This window comes from Falco naumanni, chromosome W, assembly GCF_017639655.2.
Source record: "Falco naumanni isolate bFalNau1 chromosome W, bFalNau1.pat, whole genome shotgun sequence".
Lineage (NCBI taxonomy): Eukaryota > Metazoa > Chordata > Aves > Falconiformes > Falconidae > Falco > Falco naumanni.
The window spans coordinates 14,665,529-14,685,329 of NC_054079.1; the positions used below are offsets into that span (position 1 = coordinate 14,665,529).

Below are 19,801 nucleotides of genomic sequence, written 5' to 3' on the forward strand. Positions count from 1 at the left end.
ATTTTTGGTTTGTTTGTTTTAAAGTGTATTTAAATACTTTTTATTTTGTTTTTGTTTTGTTTTTTGTCAGCTGTAAATTCAGGCAGCTATTTTTATAAGAAAACTACTTTGCCCTTCAAGGCAACGAGGAGTTTTAGCATAGATCAAAGCTTTCAGTGAGTCTTAGAGCAATTCATGTCTGGGTTCTGACAGAAAGACTCACTGAAGTGTCTTAGTATAGTTTGGATTATATATATTTGTTATTAAGGACAAGGTAGAGGTTTTTCTCCCCAAGTTTGCATTAACTCTGCATAGCAACTATCAAAAGAAATATCCACTTTGATCTGTCTTATGATTCAGGAAAACAGTAACTGTTAACTCTGTAGCATCATGTAGGGGTGAAGGCCCGACTGTGTATTAACTACTGTAAGTAATTTTTTCATGTATAGCATATCTCTTTCCATCAGACCACAGTAAGTGGAGAAGAAGCAAATTAGCAAAAAAAATCCCAAGATATAACTTCATTTTATACATGTCCAGTGTCAATACTTTAAAAGTAATTGGGAAAAAAAAAGTACAGAAACATGTACTTGAATTTGCAGACATCCTGAGAGATTGTCTTGGAAAACTGAATTGCTCATTTATTTTATTCTAGTGCTGCTTCACTGCATATAGAACCAATTTATGAGTGAGTATGAATAGCCACAGCAATATGCACAGACCAATACAGAAGGAGCAAGTGTTGGAGACTTGTGTCACAGGGCTTAAATGCTTTTGTTTTACAGGATGGGAATCAAGATAAGCTTGTCTGAGTCTTATTCAAGTAATTCCAGTCCATCATAGCAATGGGCTACAGGAATTCAAATGCTATAACCAGCTGTATCAGTTTTTTTTTTTAATCTTGATTCTCAGGGATTCAGTATCAGTGTAGATCTGATCTTTACAGCAGGCTCTATTGCAAAGGCTGTCTCTTAACACACACACCCCCAACACCCCAGTTGATGCAATTTCAACTTGCATCTGCTACCTGACAGGGCACGTCATTTACAAGGTTTAGTAAAAGTTGTTGAAATCTGCCTCTGTCCTTGCCCTCTTTGGTACCCCTATAAACCACATCCTGCTTGTGGCTCTAGGCTTACATGGAGGAATAGTAGGGAAGCAACTGTTTCTTGTGTGGGATGTCTGAGTCTTCAGAGGCTTTTTAGAAAGTAAGATTTCTTTAGAGCAACTTCAAAGAAACCCTCTGGTATTATACAGTAACCTGTACTATCACCTACTAACACAAAAGCTGCTGCCTTCTATTTCATTGGGGTTTTGTTGGTTTTTGTTGTTTTTTTTTAAACTGTGATGGAAGACATTCTTAAATGTTCAGAAAGATGTGTGATGTTTCTTTTAAGACCTGTTGCAAAACTTGTCAGGACAGTCCTCTGGGGTGCTTCTTCCTATATGACAAATTTGTACAGAATAGTTAGTTCCAGAAGTAAATATTCATTCTGAAATCAGAGGCCTTTTAAAAAGTGTAACTCAGATATGTTTACAAAATGAAACCCTTCCCAAAGCAGAACAGAACTTTCATATAAGTAAATTCTCAGCTGTAATTCACTTAATAGCTTAATTTATTAAACACAGTATGTAAAATCTACATTGTTTCAGTTTTCATGTTTACACACAGGACGATATTTTTTTTTTTTTAATTTTTAACTATGATGCGACAAGAGCTTCCTATAGCCTACCTTCCTATGTGAGATACAAAAATTAAACACTACGAGAATTCCTGGCTCATTTAACCCTCTTTGCCTTCCCTTTGTTTCCCTCCAGGCCTGGCACAAACAAACAGGTTTGTATTATAAAAGTAATTTTTAAACAGTTCCAAGGGGAAGTCTGCTGATATGAACTCCTGGAAACAGGGAGAACTTATAGAGAGGTCTAAAATTCTTAATTTGACAAATTCTTACATGAAAGGTCAATCTGTTTTGGATACTGACTTGCAAAAATAACTTGAGTGCCACCACCTAATAAGTGCTGATACACATGGTACCATTTGTGAGAATTCAGGTACTTGTGGGATTTCTGTTAGCACTAGGTAGAGGTATTGTGCAAATCCTCAAATGATGCAATTTCACCTCACTTTTCAGTTGCTGGGACTGTATAAAGGGAAAAATAGGTATTAGCTAGTTTTTTTGAGGCATCAGAGGTACTTAAACTATCTGCAAACTACAGTTAATGTACACGTAAGCTTGTCATGCATCAAAAGCCAAATTTTAACAATATGTGAAAGGCCAAATTTGTATTTCTTTAGCCAGATCCTTGAATTTGACAGTTATCCTATCCCATATGCAGAGGTCAGGTTGTACCTTTATTCTGACAGCAGTATCACACCATACCGCATACTGTATATCTGCATTATCCTAAGATACAACTCTCCTCAGTATTTAAACATTACCCTTTATTATACATCAAATAATTTATACTTTTTGGATTTTTTGTTGTGTTTTTTTTATTACAGGAAAAATGTTAGAATTATATAGCTGTTTGTTATGATATTCAAATAAACCTAGACTCCAGATTTTTTACAAGGAGCATGGAATGTTCAGCTGTTTGTCCACTCTAACAGCTCTTGTTAGTGCTGTGAAATGCACTAGCCACCAAAAAAAAAATTAAATTCAAAACACATTAGAAATGTACACACACTAAAAGTAATTTATATTGACAAATAAGGAATATTGTTTATTAAGGCTGTGCTTCAGAAAGAGGATGTTTAGGGTTAAGAAGCCTTCATCAAGGCACAGAATGGGAAGAGGTAAAAGCACAGCTGTCTGTAGAACATAAGTTATGTAAAATCACTAGTGAGATATGCATCCACACAAACACAAACTGCACAGCTGGTCTTTGTAACAAAACTGAACATAGTTAAAAGGAAATACTGTGTCTTTTTAATGGCCACAGTTTTACTTCATTATTAAAAACATGACAAATATTTCCAAACGCAAAATTCACAATTTGAATAAATGAAATATTTTAAACAAAGTGCTTCACAGATCTGAACCCTGCATGGTTGTACTGTCTGGCCTAGAAGCATTTTGTAGACATCGTAGGAGCATTTCACACAAATCTGTAAATGTCATTTAGGTGAATAAGAAACAGGACATTTCCACAGACATTTCTAACATTTTTACGCTTTCAAGTAGCTGAGTTCTTACAGCCACTGGGTTTTGTAACATATGTGTGCTACAGCAGTATGGGTTCATAGATTCCTTTAGCAGCAGAGGCCCATTTCAAAGGGCACGTGGTCTTTTCGGGTTGATCTGTTTACTGGCCTGTTCCTCCTCTTGTAGAGCTGCCCGGAAAGATTTCACTTTATCTTTAATGAAAAAGAGAGAATGAGTATTAATGTGCCTGTGCTCAACACAGATCTTGAAATTAAGCCCTGATACTTCATATACTGGCCCTAATGCACAACAAAGAACATTCCTCCACAAAAATAGCTGATACTACAAACTACAAGAGGATTGAGATAAGCTTAAATTCAATACTCACCATACAAGCAAGCTGCTTAGCAACTTAGTCCCTTAGATGATACCCCTGTCTCTAGACAGGATAGGTTTGGAAACTGCACAAGTGCATTGTGCAGCTCAAGAGGAAAAAGAAATTGTACAATCTCTGGAAGCAAGGTCAGACTTTGCAGGAAGATTACAGAGCTGTGGTTCATATATGCAAGGAGATGATATGAAAGGCCAAAGCTCAATTAGAGTTCAAATTGTCCAGTGTTGTGTCTGATTGTAAGGGCTTGTTAAAGTACATTAATAGCAAGAGGAGGTCTCAAGAAAACATTGGAGTGATACTTGTTGATGATGGTCATCTGACTAATAGGGATGAAGACAAAGCAGAGGCATTCAATGTTTTTTTTTTACTCAGTGTTTTATAATACTGACAGATCTTGGGCTGCCCAGTCCTCTGAGTCAGAAGACCACAAGTGTGGGAACAGTGACTTTTCATTTGTAGACACTGAAGTTGTAAGGGACCAGCTGTACCAGCTAAATGTTCACAAGTCCATGGGGCCTGATGGGATTCATCCCAGAGTACTGAAGGAACTAGCAGATGTTATTGCAGGACCCCTCTCGATCATCTGCCAAAGGTCTTGGGAGTCTGGGGAGGTCCCTGTTGACTGGAATGTTATTACAGTTTACAAGAAGGGCGTGAGGGAAGACCCAGGAAACTACAGACCTATTAGTCTAACCTCAGTTCCCGGAAAAATTATGGAGAACATACTGGCTGCTATTGAAAGGCATTTCAAGGACAATGCAATCATCAGGCACAGTCAACGTGTTCACAAAGGGAAAGTCCTGTTTAAATAATTTGATATCTTTCTATGATAAGGTCACCTGCCTAGTGGATGAAGGAAAGGCAGTGGAGGTAGTTTTTCTGGATTTTAGTAAGGCTTTTGATACTGTCCCTCACAGCATCCTTCTGGACAAGTTGTCCAACTGTGAGATCACAGAACAGAATCATAGAATCATTTAGGTTGGAAACCACCCTTAATATCATCAAGTCCAACTGTTAAACTAACACTGCCAAGTCCACCACTAAATCATGTCCCCAAGTGCCACATCTACATGTCTTTTAAATACCTCCAGGGATGGTGACTCAATCACTTCCCTGGGCAGCCTGTTCCAGTGCTTGACAACCTTTTTGGTGAAATTTTTCCTAATATTGAATCTAAACCTCCCTTGGCTCAACTTAAGGCTGTTTCCTCTCGTCCTATCACTTGGTACTTTGGAAAAGAGACTGACACCTGCCTATCTACAACCTCCTTTCAAGTAGTCGTAGAGAGCAATAAGGTCTCCCCTCAGCCTCCTCTTCTCCAACCCCAATTCCCTCAGCTGCTCCTCATAAGACTTGTTTTCTAGACCCTCCACCAGCTTCATTGCTCTTCTTTGGACATGCTCCAGCCTCTCAATATCTTTCTTGTAGTGAGGGGCCCAAAACTTAACACAGTATTTGAGGTGTGGCCTCACCAGTGCCAAGTAAATAGGGAAGATCACTTCCCTAGTCCTGCTGGCCACACTATTTCTGATACAAGTCAGGATGCTATTGGCCACCTTGGCCACCTGGGCACACTGCTGGCTCATATTCAGCTGGCTGTCGACCAACACCCCCAGCTCCTTTTCTGCCAGGAAGCTTTCCAGCCACTCTTCCCCAAGCCTGTAGCATTGCATGGGGTTGTTGTGACCCAAGTGCAGGACATGGCACTTAGCCTTGTTGAACCTCATACAATTGGCTTCAGCCCATCTAGCCAGCCTGTCCAGATCCCTCTGCAGAGCCTTCCTACCCTCAAGCAGATCACCACCCCCACCCCCCAATGTGGTGTCATCTGCAAACTTACTGAGGGTGCACCCAATCTCCCTTTCCAGATTGTTGATAAAGATATTAAACAGGACTGGCCCCGATACTGAGCCCTGGGGAACACCACTTGTGACCAGGTGACAACTGGATGTAACTCTATTTGCCACAACTCTTTGGGCCCGGCCATCCAGTCAGTTTTTTACTCAGCAAACAGTATGCCTGTCCAAGCCATGAGCAGCCAGTTTCTCCAGGAGAATGCAGTGGGAAATAGTGTCAAAGGCTTTACTAAAGTCTAGGTAAAGAATATCCACAGCCTTTCCCTCATCCACTAGGCAGGCCATCTTGTCATAGAAGGAGAGATCAGGTTAGTCAAGCAGGACCTGCCTTTCATAAATCCATGCTGACTGGGTTTTCCTGTGTGCTGTGTGATGGCACTCAAGATGATCTGCTCCATAACTTTCTCCGGCAGTGAGGAATGATGAGCAGGTACTGGGTGAAGAACTGCCTGAATGGCAGGGCTCACAGTGTTGTAATGAATGGGGCTACATCTGGCTGGTGACTGGTCATCAGCGGTGTTCCTCAGGGATAGATTCAAGGGCCAGTTCTGTTCATTATTTTTATCAGTGATCTAAATGTAGAAGTTGAATACACCATTAGCAAGTTTGTTGATGATACCCAGCTGGGAGGTGCTGTTGACTCTCTTGAGGGACAAGAGGCCTTGCAGAGGGATCTAGATAGATTGGAGCATTGGGCAATCATCAATAGAATAAAATATAAGAAGTACAAATGCCAGATTCTGCACCTGGGACGGAGTAAAACCAGAAACAAGTATAAACTGGGAGAAGAGTGGCTGGAGAGCAGCCCTGAAGAAAAGGATCTGGGGGTGCTGGTTGACAACAGGCTCAATATGAGTCAGCAGTGTGCCCTGGCAGCCAAGAGGGCAAACCCCATCCTGAGGTGCATCAAACATAGTATAACCAGCCAGTCAAAAGAGGTGATTATCCTGATGTATTCATCATTGGTGCGGCCTCACCTTGAGTACTGTGTGCAGTTCTGAGCCCCACAATTTAAGAAGGATGTGACAGTCCTTGAATGCATTCAGAGGGGGGCAACAAAGCTGGGCAAAGGGCTGGAAGGCATGTCCTATGAGGAGCAGCTAAGGACTCTGGGGTTATCTAGTTTGGAGAAAAGGAGGCTGAGGGGTGACCTCATTGCTCTCTGCAGCTTTCTGAGGAGGGGAAGTGGAGAGGGAGGTGCTGATCTCTTCTCCTGGGTATCCAGTGACATAATGCATGGGAATGGTTCAAAGCTGTGTCAGAAGAGGTTTAGACTAGACATTAGGAAGCATTTATTTACTGAGAGGGTGGTCAAACACTGGAACAGGCTTCCTAAAGAGGTGGTCAATGTCCCAAGCCTGTCAGTGTCCAAGAGGCATTTGGATAGTGCCCTGAATAACATGCTTTAACTTTTGATCAGCCTTGAAGAGGTCAGGCAGTTGGACTAGATAATTGTTGTAGGTCCCTTCCAACTGCAACTATTCTATTATGTTCTGTTCTATTCTGTTCTATTCTATTCTATTCTCAAATGTAACCTGTTCACACTTAAATTCTGCTTCTAACTTACAGAGTATAGGGAGATACATACTACATATTTCCTTTTCCTTCCCAGTAGCTTCCAAACCATCCTTAGACAGGTACAAAATTGTAATTAGCATGCAATCAGTAACTTCTGTCCATTTGAAAAACTAGCAGAGTAAATTCTACTCCCCCCAATTTTTCATAGAATCATAGAATGGTTTGGGTTAGAAGGGACCTTAAATATCATCTAGTTCCAAACCCCCTGCCATGGGAAGGGACACCTTCCATTAGAACAGGTTGCTTAAAGCTCCATCCAACCTGACCTTGAACACTTCTCCAGGAAACCTGTTCCAGTGTCTCACCACCCTCACAGTAAAGGTCTTCCTAATACCTAATCTAAATCTGCCCTCTTTCAGCTTAAAGCCATCCCCCTTGTCCTATCAGCACATACCCTGGAGCCTTCTCTTCTCTGGCTGAAAAACTCTCTCAGCCTGTCTTCATAGGAGAGGTGCTCCAGCTCTGTGATCATCTTTGTGGCCCTCCTCTGGACTTGCTTGAGCAGGTCCATGTCCTTCTTATGTTGGGGACCCCAGAGCTGAACGCAGTACTGCAGGTGGGCTCTCACGAGAGCCAAGTAGAGGGGCAGAATCACCTCCCTTGACCTGCTGGCTACACATCTTTTGATGCAGCCCAGGATGCAATTGGCTTTCTGGGCTGCAAGTGCACATTGCCGGGCCATTTTGAGCTTCTCTACCAACACTCCCAAGCCCTTCTCCCCAGGGCTGCTCTCAATCCATTCTCCGCCCAGCCTGTATTTGTGCTTGGGATTGCTCTGATCCACGTGCAGGACCACAATTGCGCTTGGCCTTGTTGAACTTCATGAGGTTTGCATGGGCCCACCTCTCAAGCCTGTCAAGGTCCCTCTGGGTGGCATTCCTTCCCTCTAGAGTATCAACCATGCTACTCAGCTTGGTGTTGTTGACAAACTCGCTGAGGGTGCACTCAATCCTACTGCCCGTGTTGACAACAAAGATGTTAAATAATACTGGTCCCAATATGGACCCCTGAAGGATACCACTCGTCACTGGTTTCCACTTGGACATCAAGCCATTGACTGCAACTCTTTGAGTGTGACCATCCAGCCAGTTCCTTATCCACTGAGTGGTCTACCTGTCAAATCTATGTCTCTCCATTTTAGAGACAAGGATGTTGTGCAGGACAACTTTTCTATGAATGTGAAAAACATCTGTGATTATATTTTGGAAGTAAATAGATAAATTCATCATTCATTTGTTTCAGAATAACTAGTACAACAATGGGAAAAGCCTGAGAAAGGATGTATGGCATCCTTTTGTATTTTTAGCCCCCCCCCCCAGTACATTGCTCAAGAATGGGAAGAAGGAAACCAAAATGATAGCATTAAAAAGTCAGTCCCAATGTGACAGGAATAAAAGCTGAAATATTCAGTGAACATTATGTGCCATGAGCATAACAGAAGTTACTGGTAGAAAGAATCTTTGACTTAACAGTTCTTCCCTCCTGTAAAGCTATACATATATCATGCTGCCTGTAAAGATGCAAGGATCTTTTAGATATCTTGTACCTCCAGTATCTAGTTTCAAAAGTGGTATCTAATAAGTTTTGGAAGAACAGGGAGTCACCTAAACTGTTTTTTCACTGCTGGTGTCTCAAATTGTCTTTTCCTGAAAAGGAAGCCATCATCCATAATAAGCAAAGGAATCTGCTAAAGTATACTGGTGCCAATACATGTTTACAAGGCAAGCAGGCCACATCCGATTTGCTTGATGCATTCTTCTAACTTACAGCAGATACTCAGACTGAGTAAAAAGTAAGATTTATCTTATAAGGAGTTTTCTAACACAGATAAAAAACCAAACAACCACCCTTGAATTTTTACCAGTTTAGCATGTCTGTTGGAATCCAAATAAATACAGAAACTAAAATGAAAAATTAATCTCCATGAGGTACCAAGCTGACATGCTGATTTTAGAAGACAAGTGGAAGAGTCAGTTTTGGGAACTAAGAATTATCAGCAGTTTGTTTTTCAACAAAGAGAGGCTGACAAAATTCCGACAGAAAGGCTGCTGAGGAAAAAAGTAGGCTAACAGCCAAGCTACTCAGAGCTCAATACTACTCTTAAGCACAGACTGAAAAACAGCTGTAGGCTCCCTGCTACACTATAGAGTGCAGTAGAGCAGGAACTGGGAGTTCCTACTACTTCGTCCTCATTGCATTACCTTCTTTTTTTGTACAGTTCTTTTGGACTTTCTTTTTCCTTCCTTTATTGTTTTGGAACAAAGAAAAAAAAAACAACCAAAGTTGCAGGATCAAGTTTATACTTCCTGGGGGTAAAGCAGAGACTCTTCATTTAAACTAGGATGAACCGAACACAGATGTGAACTTGTTCTTAGGCAGCAGAATAAATGTTCCTTCCACAGAAAATTACAGGACAGCATAAGGTGAAAAAAACCCTCAAAACATAACCACACTCTTTTTTTCCTCCTCATTATTACTGCAAGTCTCTATGGCAAATAAAAATGCACCCAAACATGATTAAAAGCAATCTACCTCTAAGTTCGGCCAGAATATCAATTTTTTGCTCTAGAATTGCTTCAAGTTGGGTAGCGTAAGAATCCACGTCATAGTCTACTTCTTCTGTCATCTCAAGAAGAGCTTTTTCATCTTCTAGCCATCTAATAGATTCCTAGATAAAAGTTAAAATAAAAAAACAATCCACAACTAAATACATTAGCAAAGTTTCAACACAAGTTTCAAGACAAAGAAATGAAGTACTCCTTTTCTCAAGATGACCACACTTTTACTGTCTAGTCACCTCACTATAACAGATTTCAATTCTAAAATGAATCCTTATTCCTAATTCAGGAAAACGGTATGTTTTCTACATAGTTTCTTAACTCCAATGGTCATACCAGCAACAGATAAACCCCAGCTACCCCAGTTCTCTTCAAATTCAGAACATTAGGTGGTTGTAAAGCTAAGAAACTCAGAACTTTATGTCATGATTGTGTCCCCTTAGATAGGTATCAAACTTTGAAGCCAGGCTTCAATTTAAGTATGGGCTGGTTGCCACTGACTATAAACACAGTGTCATTACTACAGTCAAGGAGCCAAAATAATTCTGTGCATACTCAAACCCAGGTTTTAGAGAAGCTGTATAAAAGAAGAGCTATTTTAAGCTTTCTATTGCATGAGCTAACTCTCCAGACTGATAAGAGTACTGTAAAAGTCGGTTAAAGCAGCTCTTAGACATCTTTGCACTCTGAATATTACACAAAAAAAAGAGAGGGGAAGAAAAAGTCTTGCAGCAAAGAAGAATGCAACGAGGAGCTTAAAGCTTACAGAACCATGCAAAGCTGTGATCAGGAAAACCAATCCCATTGGAAATGCTTTGAATATAAAAAAAGAAGAAAGCAGCTGACAGTTCTAGGCATGGTGGGCCTGAAATATTAAAATTAAGTCTTTCCCTCTGTTCTCAGTAGTCCAAGTAATATTGAAAGCATATTCCATACCCCATGTATGTTTTGTTGGCTTTCAGACAGATGGAGCTCACATCAGGATAGGATTCATATCATTTCATGTAAACTTGTATATCCAAGAAACAAAGGAAGACCAACACCACTAGAGCACAATTCATTCAGTTGATCTATTTTAGACATTTTTGTTAGGATAGGATGTTTTGTATCCCAGAATCAACAGCTTCCAGGAAAAAGCTCACAGAAGACAACTTCTGCATGTTACAGTTTGTAGATTTTGTATTGGTGTAGCCCATTCCACTCATGGCATAAACTAACAAGCCATGCTGTGAACGAAGGGAGCTGAGGCTTGGACACATTTCCTTCTAATGACTGCTGTGAGAAGCAGTAATCTCCAGCATAAGGCAAGATGAACACACAGAGGCAGTAACATCTTAAACTAATGCAGCTTGTCTCTCCAGAAGTTGCAAGCATTAGGACATGGCTATGACATATGACATAGGACTTTCACACTTCTGCATGTTTTACTTCAGGGCTAATGCTTCATAATAACTAAATCTTTACATCTGTTGTAAAATGTGTTATTTAGCATCCTACTGTATTACATGAACACACATCAATGTTCCACTAAGTTAGATACCTAAATTGAGGAGATGTGTGTATTGCCTACAGGTTTAATGTTTTGCTGTTTTCTTGCAGCAGATGTGCCAAATGGACAGCCCAACTAAAGACTCTAAGGTTATGAACAGAAGCAACTCATATTGCCTTCTGACAACTAGTAACTCATTACTACAGTGTATTTTGTGAATGTAAAAGGCTCTGTGGCACTGACCAGCATTACACTGCGTGGGCAGTATTCCTTCCAAAGACCCTGACTAATAGCAAGTGAAACCTTTATGTATCTGTAAAAAGGAAGTAAACAGACAGTTAGAAATATATTTGTTTCTTCAGTATCTCAGAGGAAGATGTCACAAAAGGATATTTAGAGGAGATACAGGAGATACTTGGAGGGAGTATTGCAGTATCTTAGAGGGAGGTGACCAAACAGTGCTGATAGAGACATTACTATATAGAGACATTATTATTAATTGACAGCTTTGGCATAGGAATATTGGCATAGATTAGACAGTGAAATTGAAAATTTCAAGACCAATCTCAGTAAGCTCCCTGCAACTAGAAAAAACAGTCACTAATGCTGGAAAAGAACTAACAGAAAATATATGAAATTGTTAAAATACTAAAAAGAAAATAGCAACTTTTCTTACAATGAACAGTCTATTTAGGAATGTTTGTTGAGAAGAAAAGGAAAATTTTATTAAATTTCTGGGATGGTAGAAAAATATGCTTCTTTTTCACCATAGGGACAAAGATTAATGGTTATGAGATCTAAACATCTGTTCCTATTTCTTTGCTACAATGGGCTTAGTGTAATAAAACAATTTAGAAATCTCAGACAGCAGTGGAATGACAAGATGATATCCTACATCTTCAAGAGTATGCACTTTCACTGGGAAAACCTGAATGCCTGGATTAGAATAAAACAAAGTAGAGCTTCATCTTTTACCTGGAAGACAGCCCTGTGGTCTTCTACTACTTGTTCTTCCATTTCTACCATTTGTGACACAGCTTCATGGAAAGTAAACAACTGTGGAGAAACTTCCTCTTCCTAAAAACAATAAAACTTGTTAGTCTGGAAAGAACTGTAGCTACAGGAAAAATATTGAATGTGATCCATCCCAGAACATAAAAAGAAATATGCAGAAAGCAGAACCCATCAAAAATAGAACTTAATACTTCTAACAAGAAAATCTTCAGAAATCAGCGGAGAGGGCAATACATTTAAAATGCTCACAGAGTTAAATTTAATTCATATTCATTAAAAATTTCCAGCCACTAATCCTAGTGAATACTGGAAAACAGGATATTTCATGTGAAAAAAACCCCAAGTTAAAATCGTGGGAGGAGGAAGTCACAAGGGAAGAATGCTAATTTCTAGTAGGTTTTACTCATTTTCCATCAGGGCTTTTTGTTGTGCATACCACAATAGACAGACAACAATTTTAAAAAAAGAGAACAGCAATTACATTCAATACATTTCAGGAAATCAAAATTCAATTAATCCTTTGGGAAAAAAGTGGAATAAATGTAAAGTGAAAAATCGAAAAAGTATGTAGTGATTAATACATTAGAAGGATGCATAATATGGATTTACAAACTGGGACAAACAGGACTTCTTTAGACATAAATAGTTAACAATCAAAGGGGAAAGTGCTAGGTAAGCTGCAATTAATGTTTTAGCAAGACAGTATGGTTCCTTATACCATACATTTAAAATCTTTTTAAAAATACATTGTAAAGCTTAACTGAATTCCACATGAACAACAGAAAAGTATGATATGAAAGGCTATTTGGCTGGAAGGACTGTCCAGTGGGAAGCTCTAGGAATCACTAGCACGTCCTTATAAAATAGAGTCCTGGAAGAAGAGTCAGTTACTAAAATGAGAAATACTGCAAACACCATGAAGAGGTGTTTGAGAATGCAGAGTCTTGAGAAAAATGTTAGGGTAGTAAGGATTTTTCCTTTCTATCTTTCATCAGCATTTTCACAAACCAGGTTTTAATCCCTGTTGAACATTTAAGGAACCAGGACTAGAGCTGCTAATCAGCAGCGAGGGAAAAATGCCCTTTAGAAAATGCCTCTCAGCCCTAGCTCATGCAGCCCAGGGAGACATCCTGGGAACATGATGTAGCACTCTCCCAAACATGTCTCTAGGGTTTCACTCCATGAAAATCAGGTTGTTGAGAAGAGGAATGATGGGTAGCCAGATTTCTAAATGCAGAGAAAGGCAAATTTGCTTGAAACAGGTGCTGCATACAGGGAAAGTAATGGTAAAAAACACAGGAGTGTTAAATAAAATGGATGCATTCCCCAGGCTACTTCTAACTACCTAATAAAAGGGATGAATCTATACTGGAAAAAATGCACACTAAAACCCACAAAAGCCTAGAGCAGACCCTGCCTAGACATTAAAAGCCCTAATCAGTGAAAAGGAAAAAGGCCTAAAAACCTAAAGATCCACCTGAGAAAAGTCTCAGGTAAAAGTTCTGTCCTGCCTTACAAGATTGCTCAACTTGGTTACTGAGGAACCATAGCATGTAGTGCTGAATCGCCCTGTTCTTGCTCACTGTACCCAGGCCTAAGCCATTGTTGGAAATCGCTGTACCAGGTACTAGAAATCATAAATTATGTAGAGTTAGACATTAATAGAAGGAAATGGTAATAAGCCAAGATTCATGTACAAAATCCTGGCATGGTCACGTATGAAAGAAAGTTGAAAAATGCAACTCTGAGGAAGACCACCTGAACAAGGCTGAAGGCCAGAACAACCCTCTAAAAATTGATGCCAAGAGAAGACTCCACCTAAACTCCACCCAGGCCCCATCTAGACTCTGCCTATCATTAATATGCAATGAGATGTTGTAATTACATGAATAATGTATAAAAAGATGTTGCAATCATGTATGTCAAATGTATAAATTAGCCTGTTTCACACCTGTACTTTGGAGTGAGTTTCTGTGGTGCAAACCACCTCCCCTGCGCAGAAATTAAATACCTTGCTGCTAAAAGTACAAAAAGTCTCTTAGCAATTTTCTTCATTCCAAGGTTTTCCAGCATCATCAGCAAGGAAGATAAAGAAAAATAAAACATTCTCCTCTCACCCTTCAAGGAACCTTTTTTGTGTGTGTATGGGAATGAACATAATATCATAAAGTGTAAAGGTGAAGGGGCATGCTGTATCTACTTAATGACATTGCTAACGCTATAAATACACATTACTCTGGATTTGTTCTGCCACTGTATTTATCAAAATCTATTTCCATGTAATGCTGTAAACCACTCACATTTTGTTCACAAAGCAGTTTGAGATCATCTCTCTGAGGAGAGCTCCCCACACTCCACTGTGTCTCTAAGTCATTGATCTGATTTGGAGCATGGTGTATAATGGGACGGATATCTCCTGCAGTGTTAGGATCAACCATCAGCTCCTTCACCCTACAATCAGAAAATATTTCATTTGTAGATTAGTAACTTCCTGTACAAAAAAGTTAACACCAAAAATAAAGCCCTATGGGTTTATGCACTTTTAATTAGGATGATGATGTCAGCTTCACAAATTTAATGTACTTTCAGTGACAAAAAGATGTTAGTCCAGCTCCTAAAAAGCATGTAACATTGAATTTCAACTACTTGTAGGTGGATTACAGTCCATCTTCTAGCAAGAGGCATTTTTTGATTGATACTATTCATTAACTGTTAAGAGGGCAAAACTTTCCAAACCCTCAATATTAACTCCTTAACACTGAATAATGTTTTAAAGAAAAGTTCATTCAGCACCCTAAACCAGACCATCTTTCTTTTTCTGTGCACACAAACATGCTTTAAAAAAATGAGTCAATCAGTACCCCACTAGCTGTTATAAGCAAATCCACCAAGAATTCTGAAGAAAATAATTTGTAAACAAGTATACCAGAGAATGAATAGTTCTTTTAATTAAAATATTTTCAAAGGTGAAGATATCTTAAAATGTTAGGCTCTTGCAGCATGAAAATAGTTTAAAAGACTGATAATGATCCTGTCCAAAAAAAGCTCATTTAAAAGAACGTTTATGAAACAGACACATCAAAGTCTGCAAATATAGCAAGTTTTACAACAAATTATTCATTTTTTAAGGGGATTTTTTTCTCAAGTAGCACATATTTACTACAATGGAAACTGTATTTCATTCATCTTCAGAGTGATGAAAAGTTTTAAAAATGTATACATAATAAAATTGTTTTCTTTTTTAATTAGACATATTCAAATTACCCTATACACAGACTTGTCATATTTGGTCCACTAAATGTACAAAATCGACATCACCATTTTTTTTTTAAATGTATGAAAGAAACCAGCAAGCCTGGATACAGAGTGTGGATGTTTAAGGAGGGTGAACAAAATAGTGGGAAGATGATTGCAGATCATGCAGAACCATCACCTGCCAAACAAAATAAAAACAAATATGTGTGACTCAAGGCAAGGGGACTAATGAAAGGTTGGTCTGTAAAATTACATTGCCAAAAAGAAAACTTAAAAATAAAGATTCCATGTATAGAATGAAGTAGACCTGGTGACTGAAGGAGAAAAGTCATCATACTCATAGGAAGGAGAGAGATCAGAGCGACTGCCACTACCCTGTGAGAAGGGAATGTCCGAAGGACTAATTCCAAATTCCTTTACTCTGCAGCAGCAAGATACAGCAGCAAATTAAAAGAAAATGTTCTCATAAACACAGTTAAAATGACAAATCTTTGATTAGCATTCTTCTTTAATAGAGTTATTTTTATATTAAAACACAAGTAAGAGTGCTGACATATTTAAACCTTCATGCAAATAGTTACAGATCACTAAAAAAATTGAACAAAACTAGTGCTGCTAATTTGCAGGAGACTATAATAGAAATGTTTTCAGAAGAGTAATTCCAGATTTCAGTTCATACAGTTAATAAAATTTGTTCTACATTCAATATACCATTAAATTGCTCCTTTTAACATATCAAACCACTACAATACTTTAAATTCTATACTGCCCCCCATCTTACACTGTGCAGACACTGGTGTACAGCACCTAAAACCTAATTGTACTATGAAAATGATATATTGCTAGAAAAAATTTAAAATACTACACAAAACACATGAAGCAACTTTGCAGTGATAGGCAGTTACTCCATAACAACATAGAATTGTAACACCAAGGGGAAGAAATACTTTCAGCACAACAATTTAGTATACTAGAAATAGGTATTTATTTTGTTTTGCAGTGTCTTTTTCTGGAGTCACTTCAGCAATGCATATTCTATAAGGGATAGAAAGATCCAACGAGTCTTGATGAATGTGCAACATCCTTTGTTTATGTTACTGTAAGCAGGGGAATAGATGTCCCCTTCTCACCAGGAAGGAAATCACATAGACCCATCCAAGCCAGGCAGATTTGTTACTAACTCCTTTGATCCAAACACAAAGACATCTGGATACAGAGGAGCAGGCAGTAAGCTTCCCTAGCAGCTCTCTGTGCCCAATTAGTGACTGGTCAGGGGGTGCCCAGCCAAGCAGAAGCAGACGTGGTTCTGCCCTATCTTTCACTGAGGGAAGCAGGCCACTTAGTGGTAGCCTCTTCTGGCAAAATCAGGCTTTCTGGTGGCCCAGAAACTTCTTTGCCTCCTTTGTTCTTTGCAGCAAAGCAGGAGGTGGGTCTCTGAGTCGAAGGTCTAATTGCGGGCACATGCAGGACCCCATTTCACAAACATTAAACTAAGGAGAACTGCAGTGGGGGAAGGCTTCTTTCACACTTACTGAAGAGATGAATATATATAAAAGAAACAGGCTGACAGCTGAATGCAATTCTACCAAGGGGATGAAAAATCACATTGCAGAAAGGTATTTCAGCTAACACCCCAGGGAATCATCATGAAAACTGACTATCCCTAATGCAAGAGGTGATGTCTCTAGAGCAGGGGCAAAACTAATAGGGGCATCTCCCAGATTCCTTGCAATCCATACTATATCCATCTCTAGATAATGGCTTAAATGCAGTTTCTATTGATTCTCTTGTAATGGTTGCAAAAAGTGACAAATTAAATTAAATGTGAGCCTGAAGCAGTAATCAGCATTTTGGTTTTAATGTTATTGAGAAATGCAAGTACACTAAAATTATACAAGTAGTTAAAAAAATTATATATCATGGAACAACAGTATTCCAAACATCAGTGATCAACAGCCAGTATAGCTATAAGCAATAACATTTTCCATACCTATTTGCATATCTCAATGTATTTAGAGTGTTTTCACAAGATGCCATCCCTGGAGAAATTGTAGCAATCTGGAGAAAACAAGCCACACATTAATAAATTGCTTTGTACAGATGAAAGGGTAGATTAATTCAAATCAACTTTATTTTTTTAATCTCCACTTTCATTTGAGATGTTCTACAAAACCTGTCTACTGTATACAGCTTGTCTTCATAGAATGACATCTTAAGAAGAGAGCTGTAAAGTCAAAGCTTCAATTTATTTTTTTCAACCATACCTGAAACATAAAGAATTCATAGACATTTCAAAATCCCCCATCTCACAGTTTTTGTAATATGACATGTAAATGCAAAACTCTAATTGAAAAAATAAGACTCCTCAAAAAGGGAAATATGAAACTCTGTAGAAAGTAAGTCTAATGTATCCTGCAAATAATTACCAGATTATTTTTATAGACTCTTCTGAGAGGTATGAAGGCACCCATTTGCCAACCTGACATGCTCTCTAGAGAGGTGTGCTGCTTACTGGGGGCTCATATCAGGAATGTCACTGAGATACCATGAAGCCTTGTACAGTCCACTGACTATTATCTGCTACTGATATTTTACATGGGCACTGGTGATACAGCCAGGGAGCAGTCTGAGTAGGATCAAGGATTACAGAGCCCTGGGAGCGGTGGTAAGAGACTCTGAAGCACAGGTAGCTTTTTCACCAATCCTCCTGGTCAAAGGGAAGGGGTTTGAAAGGGCCAGTTGAATCTGGTGAACCAACAAATGGTTAGAGGACTGGTGCCGCAGCTGGGGGTTCAGCTACTTAGACCATGGGACTCACTTTGAGAAACCTGGCTTCCTAGGGGCTGATGGAGTCCATCTGTCAGAGAAGGGGAAGAGCATCTTTGGTCATGGGCTTGCCAAGCTGGTGAAGAGGGCTTTAAACTGAAATTGCCAGGGGAGGGGATCCTCAATACATCTCACTCCTACCGGTTTGATGCCAGTGTCAGCAAGAGATGTCCAGAGGTTGGAGAGGGATTGTAGGTCAGCAGGAAAGCACTTGAAGAGCAGCACAAAGGAATTCCAGCCACTCCAGCCATAAGTCAGCTTCATCAGGGGCCCAACTTAAATGCCTCTATGCAAATGCATGAAGCATGGGGAATAAACAAGAGGAGTTAGAGACATGCACACACCTGCAGGCCTATGATCTTACTGACATCATGGAGATGTGGGGGGATGGCTCCAATGACTGGAGTGTTGGGATGGAAGGATATAGGGTCGTTAGGAAGGACAGGCAAGGGAGACGAGGAGGGGGTGTTGCCATCTATGTCAATGACCAGCTGGAGTGCATGGAGCTCCTCCTGGGGATGGATGAGAAGCCAAATAAGAGCTTATGGGTCAGGATTAAAGGGAGGGCAAGGACAGGTGACATTATAATGGGGGTCTGCTACAGGCCATCTGACCAGGAAGACCGAGTGGATGAAGCCCTCTATAGACAGATAAGAGCAGCCTCACATGCACAAGCCCTGGTCCTCATGGGGGACTTCAACCACCCCCATATATGTTGGAGGGACAACACAGCAGGGCATGGGCAATCCAGGAGGTTCCTGGAATGTGTTGATGATAACTTCCTTCTCCAAGTGATAGAAGAATCAATGAGGAGAGATGCCATGCTGGACATTTTTCTCACCAACAAGGAGGACCTGGAGGGGAATGTGAAGCTCAAGGGCAGCGTTGGATGCAGTGACCATGAAATGGTGGAGTTCAAGATCCTTAGGACAGTGAGGAGGGTGCACATGCTACCCTGGACTTCACGAGAGCTGACTTTGGCCTCTTCAGGGATTTGCTTGGTAGAGCACCATGGGATAAAGCCCTGGAGGGAAGAGGGGACCAAGAAAGTTGGTTAATATTCAGGGCTCATTTCCTCCAAGCTCAGGAGCGATGCGTCCCAACAAAGAGGAAGTCAGGCAAAAATGCCAGGAGGCCTGCATGGATGAACAAGTTGCTCCTGGACAAACTCAAACACAAAAAGGAAGCCTACAGAGTGTGGAAGCTAGCACAGGTAGCCTGGGAGGAATACAAAAAAAATTGTCGGAGCAGCCAGGGACCAGGTTAGGAAAGCCCTGAGAGAATTACAGCTGGCCAGGGACGTCAAGGGCAACAAGAAAGGATTCCATAGGTATGTCAGTGGTTAAAGGAAGACTAGAGAAAACATGGGCCCTCTCTGGAAGGAAATGGGAGACCTGGTCACCTTGGACATGGAGAAGGCTGAGTTACTCAATGACTTTTTTTGCCTTGGTCTTCACTGGCAAGTACTATAGCCACGCTGCCCAACTCACACAATCCAAAGGCAGGGACTGGGAGAATGAAGTACTGCCCACTGTAGGAGAAGACCAGGTTTGAAACCATCTAAGGAACCTGAAGGTGCACAGGTCCATGGGACCTGATGAGGTATGTTTGCGGGTCCCGAGGGAACTGGTGGATGAAGTGGCTGAGGCACTATCCATCATATTTGAGCAGTTGTGGCAGTCCAGTGAAGCTCCCACTGACTG

General features: G+C 40.1%; 1 protein-coding gene across 3 annotated transcripts in view; it reads right to left on the reverse strand.

Annotated features, from left to right (window-relative positions):
• Nucleotides 1-1,577: 1,577 nt before the first annotated feature.
• LOC121080516 (kinesin-like protein KIF2A) overlaps nt 1,578-19,801 on the reverse strand; it is an 89,388-nt gene continuing 71,164 nt past the window's right edge. For 2 of the 3 annotated variants that reach the window (XM_040578576.1, XM_040578577.1), the window contains 6 exons: nt 17,263-17,330; nt 15,580-15,693; nt 14,318-14,468; nt 11,979-12,080; nt 9,489-9,624; nt 1,578-3,340 (listed from right to left, as the gene is read on the reverse strand). In XM_040578576.1, coding sequence (XP_040434510.1) covers nt 3,255-3,340; nt 9,489-9,624; nt 11,979-12,080; nt 14,318-14,468; nt 15,580-15,693; nt 17,263-17,330 — 657 coding nt within the window. In that variant the 3' untranslated portion in view covers nt 1,578-3,254. The remainder of the gene's footprint in view (nt 3,341-9,488; nt 9,625-11,978; nt 12,081-14,317; nt 14,469-15,579; nt 15,694-17,262; nt 17,331-19,801) is intronic. The other variant, XM_040578578.1, reaches the window with a different exon arrangement.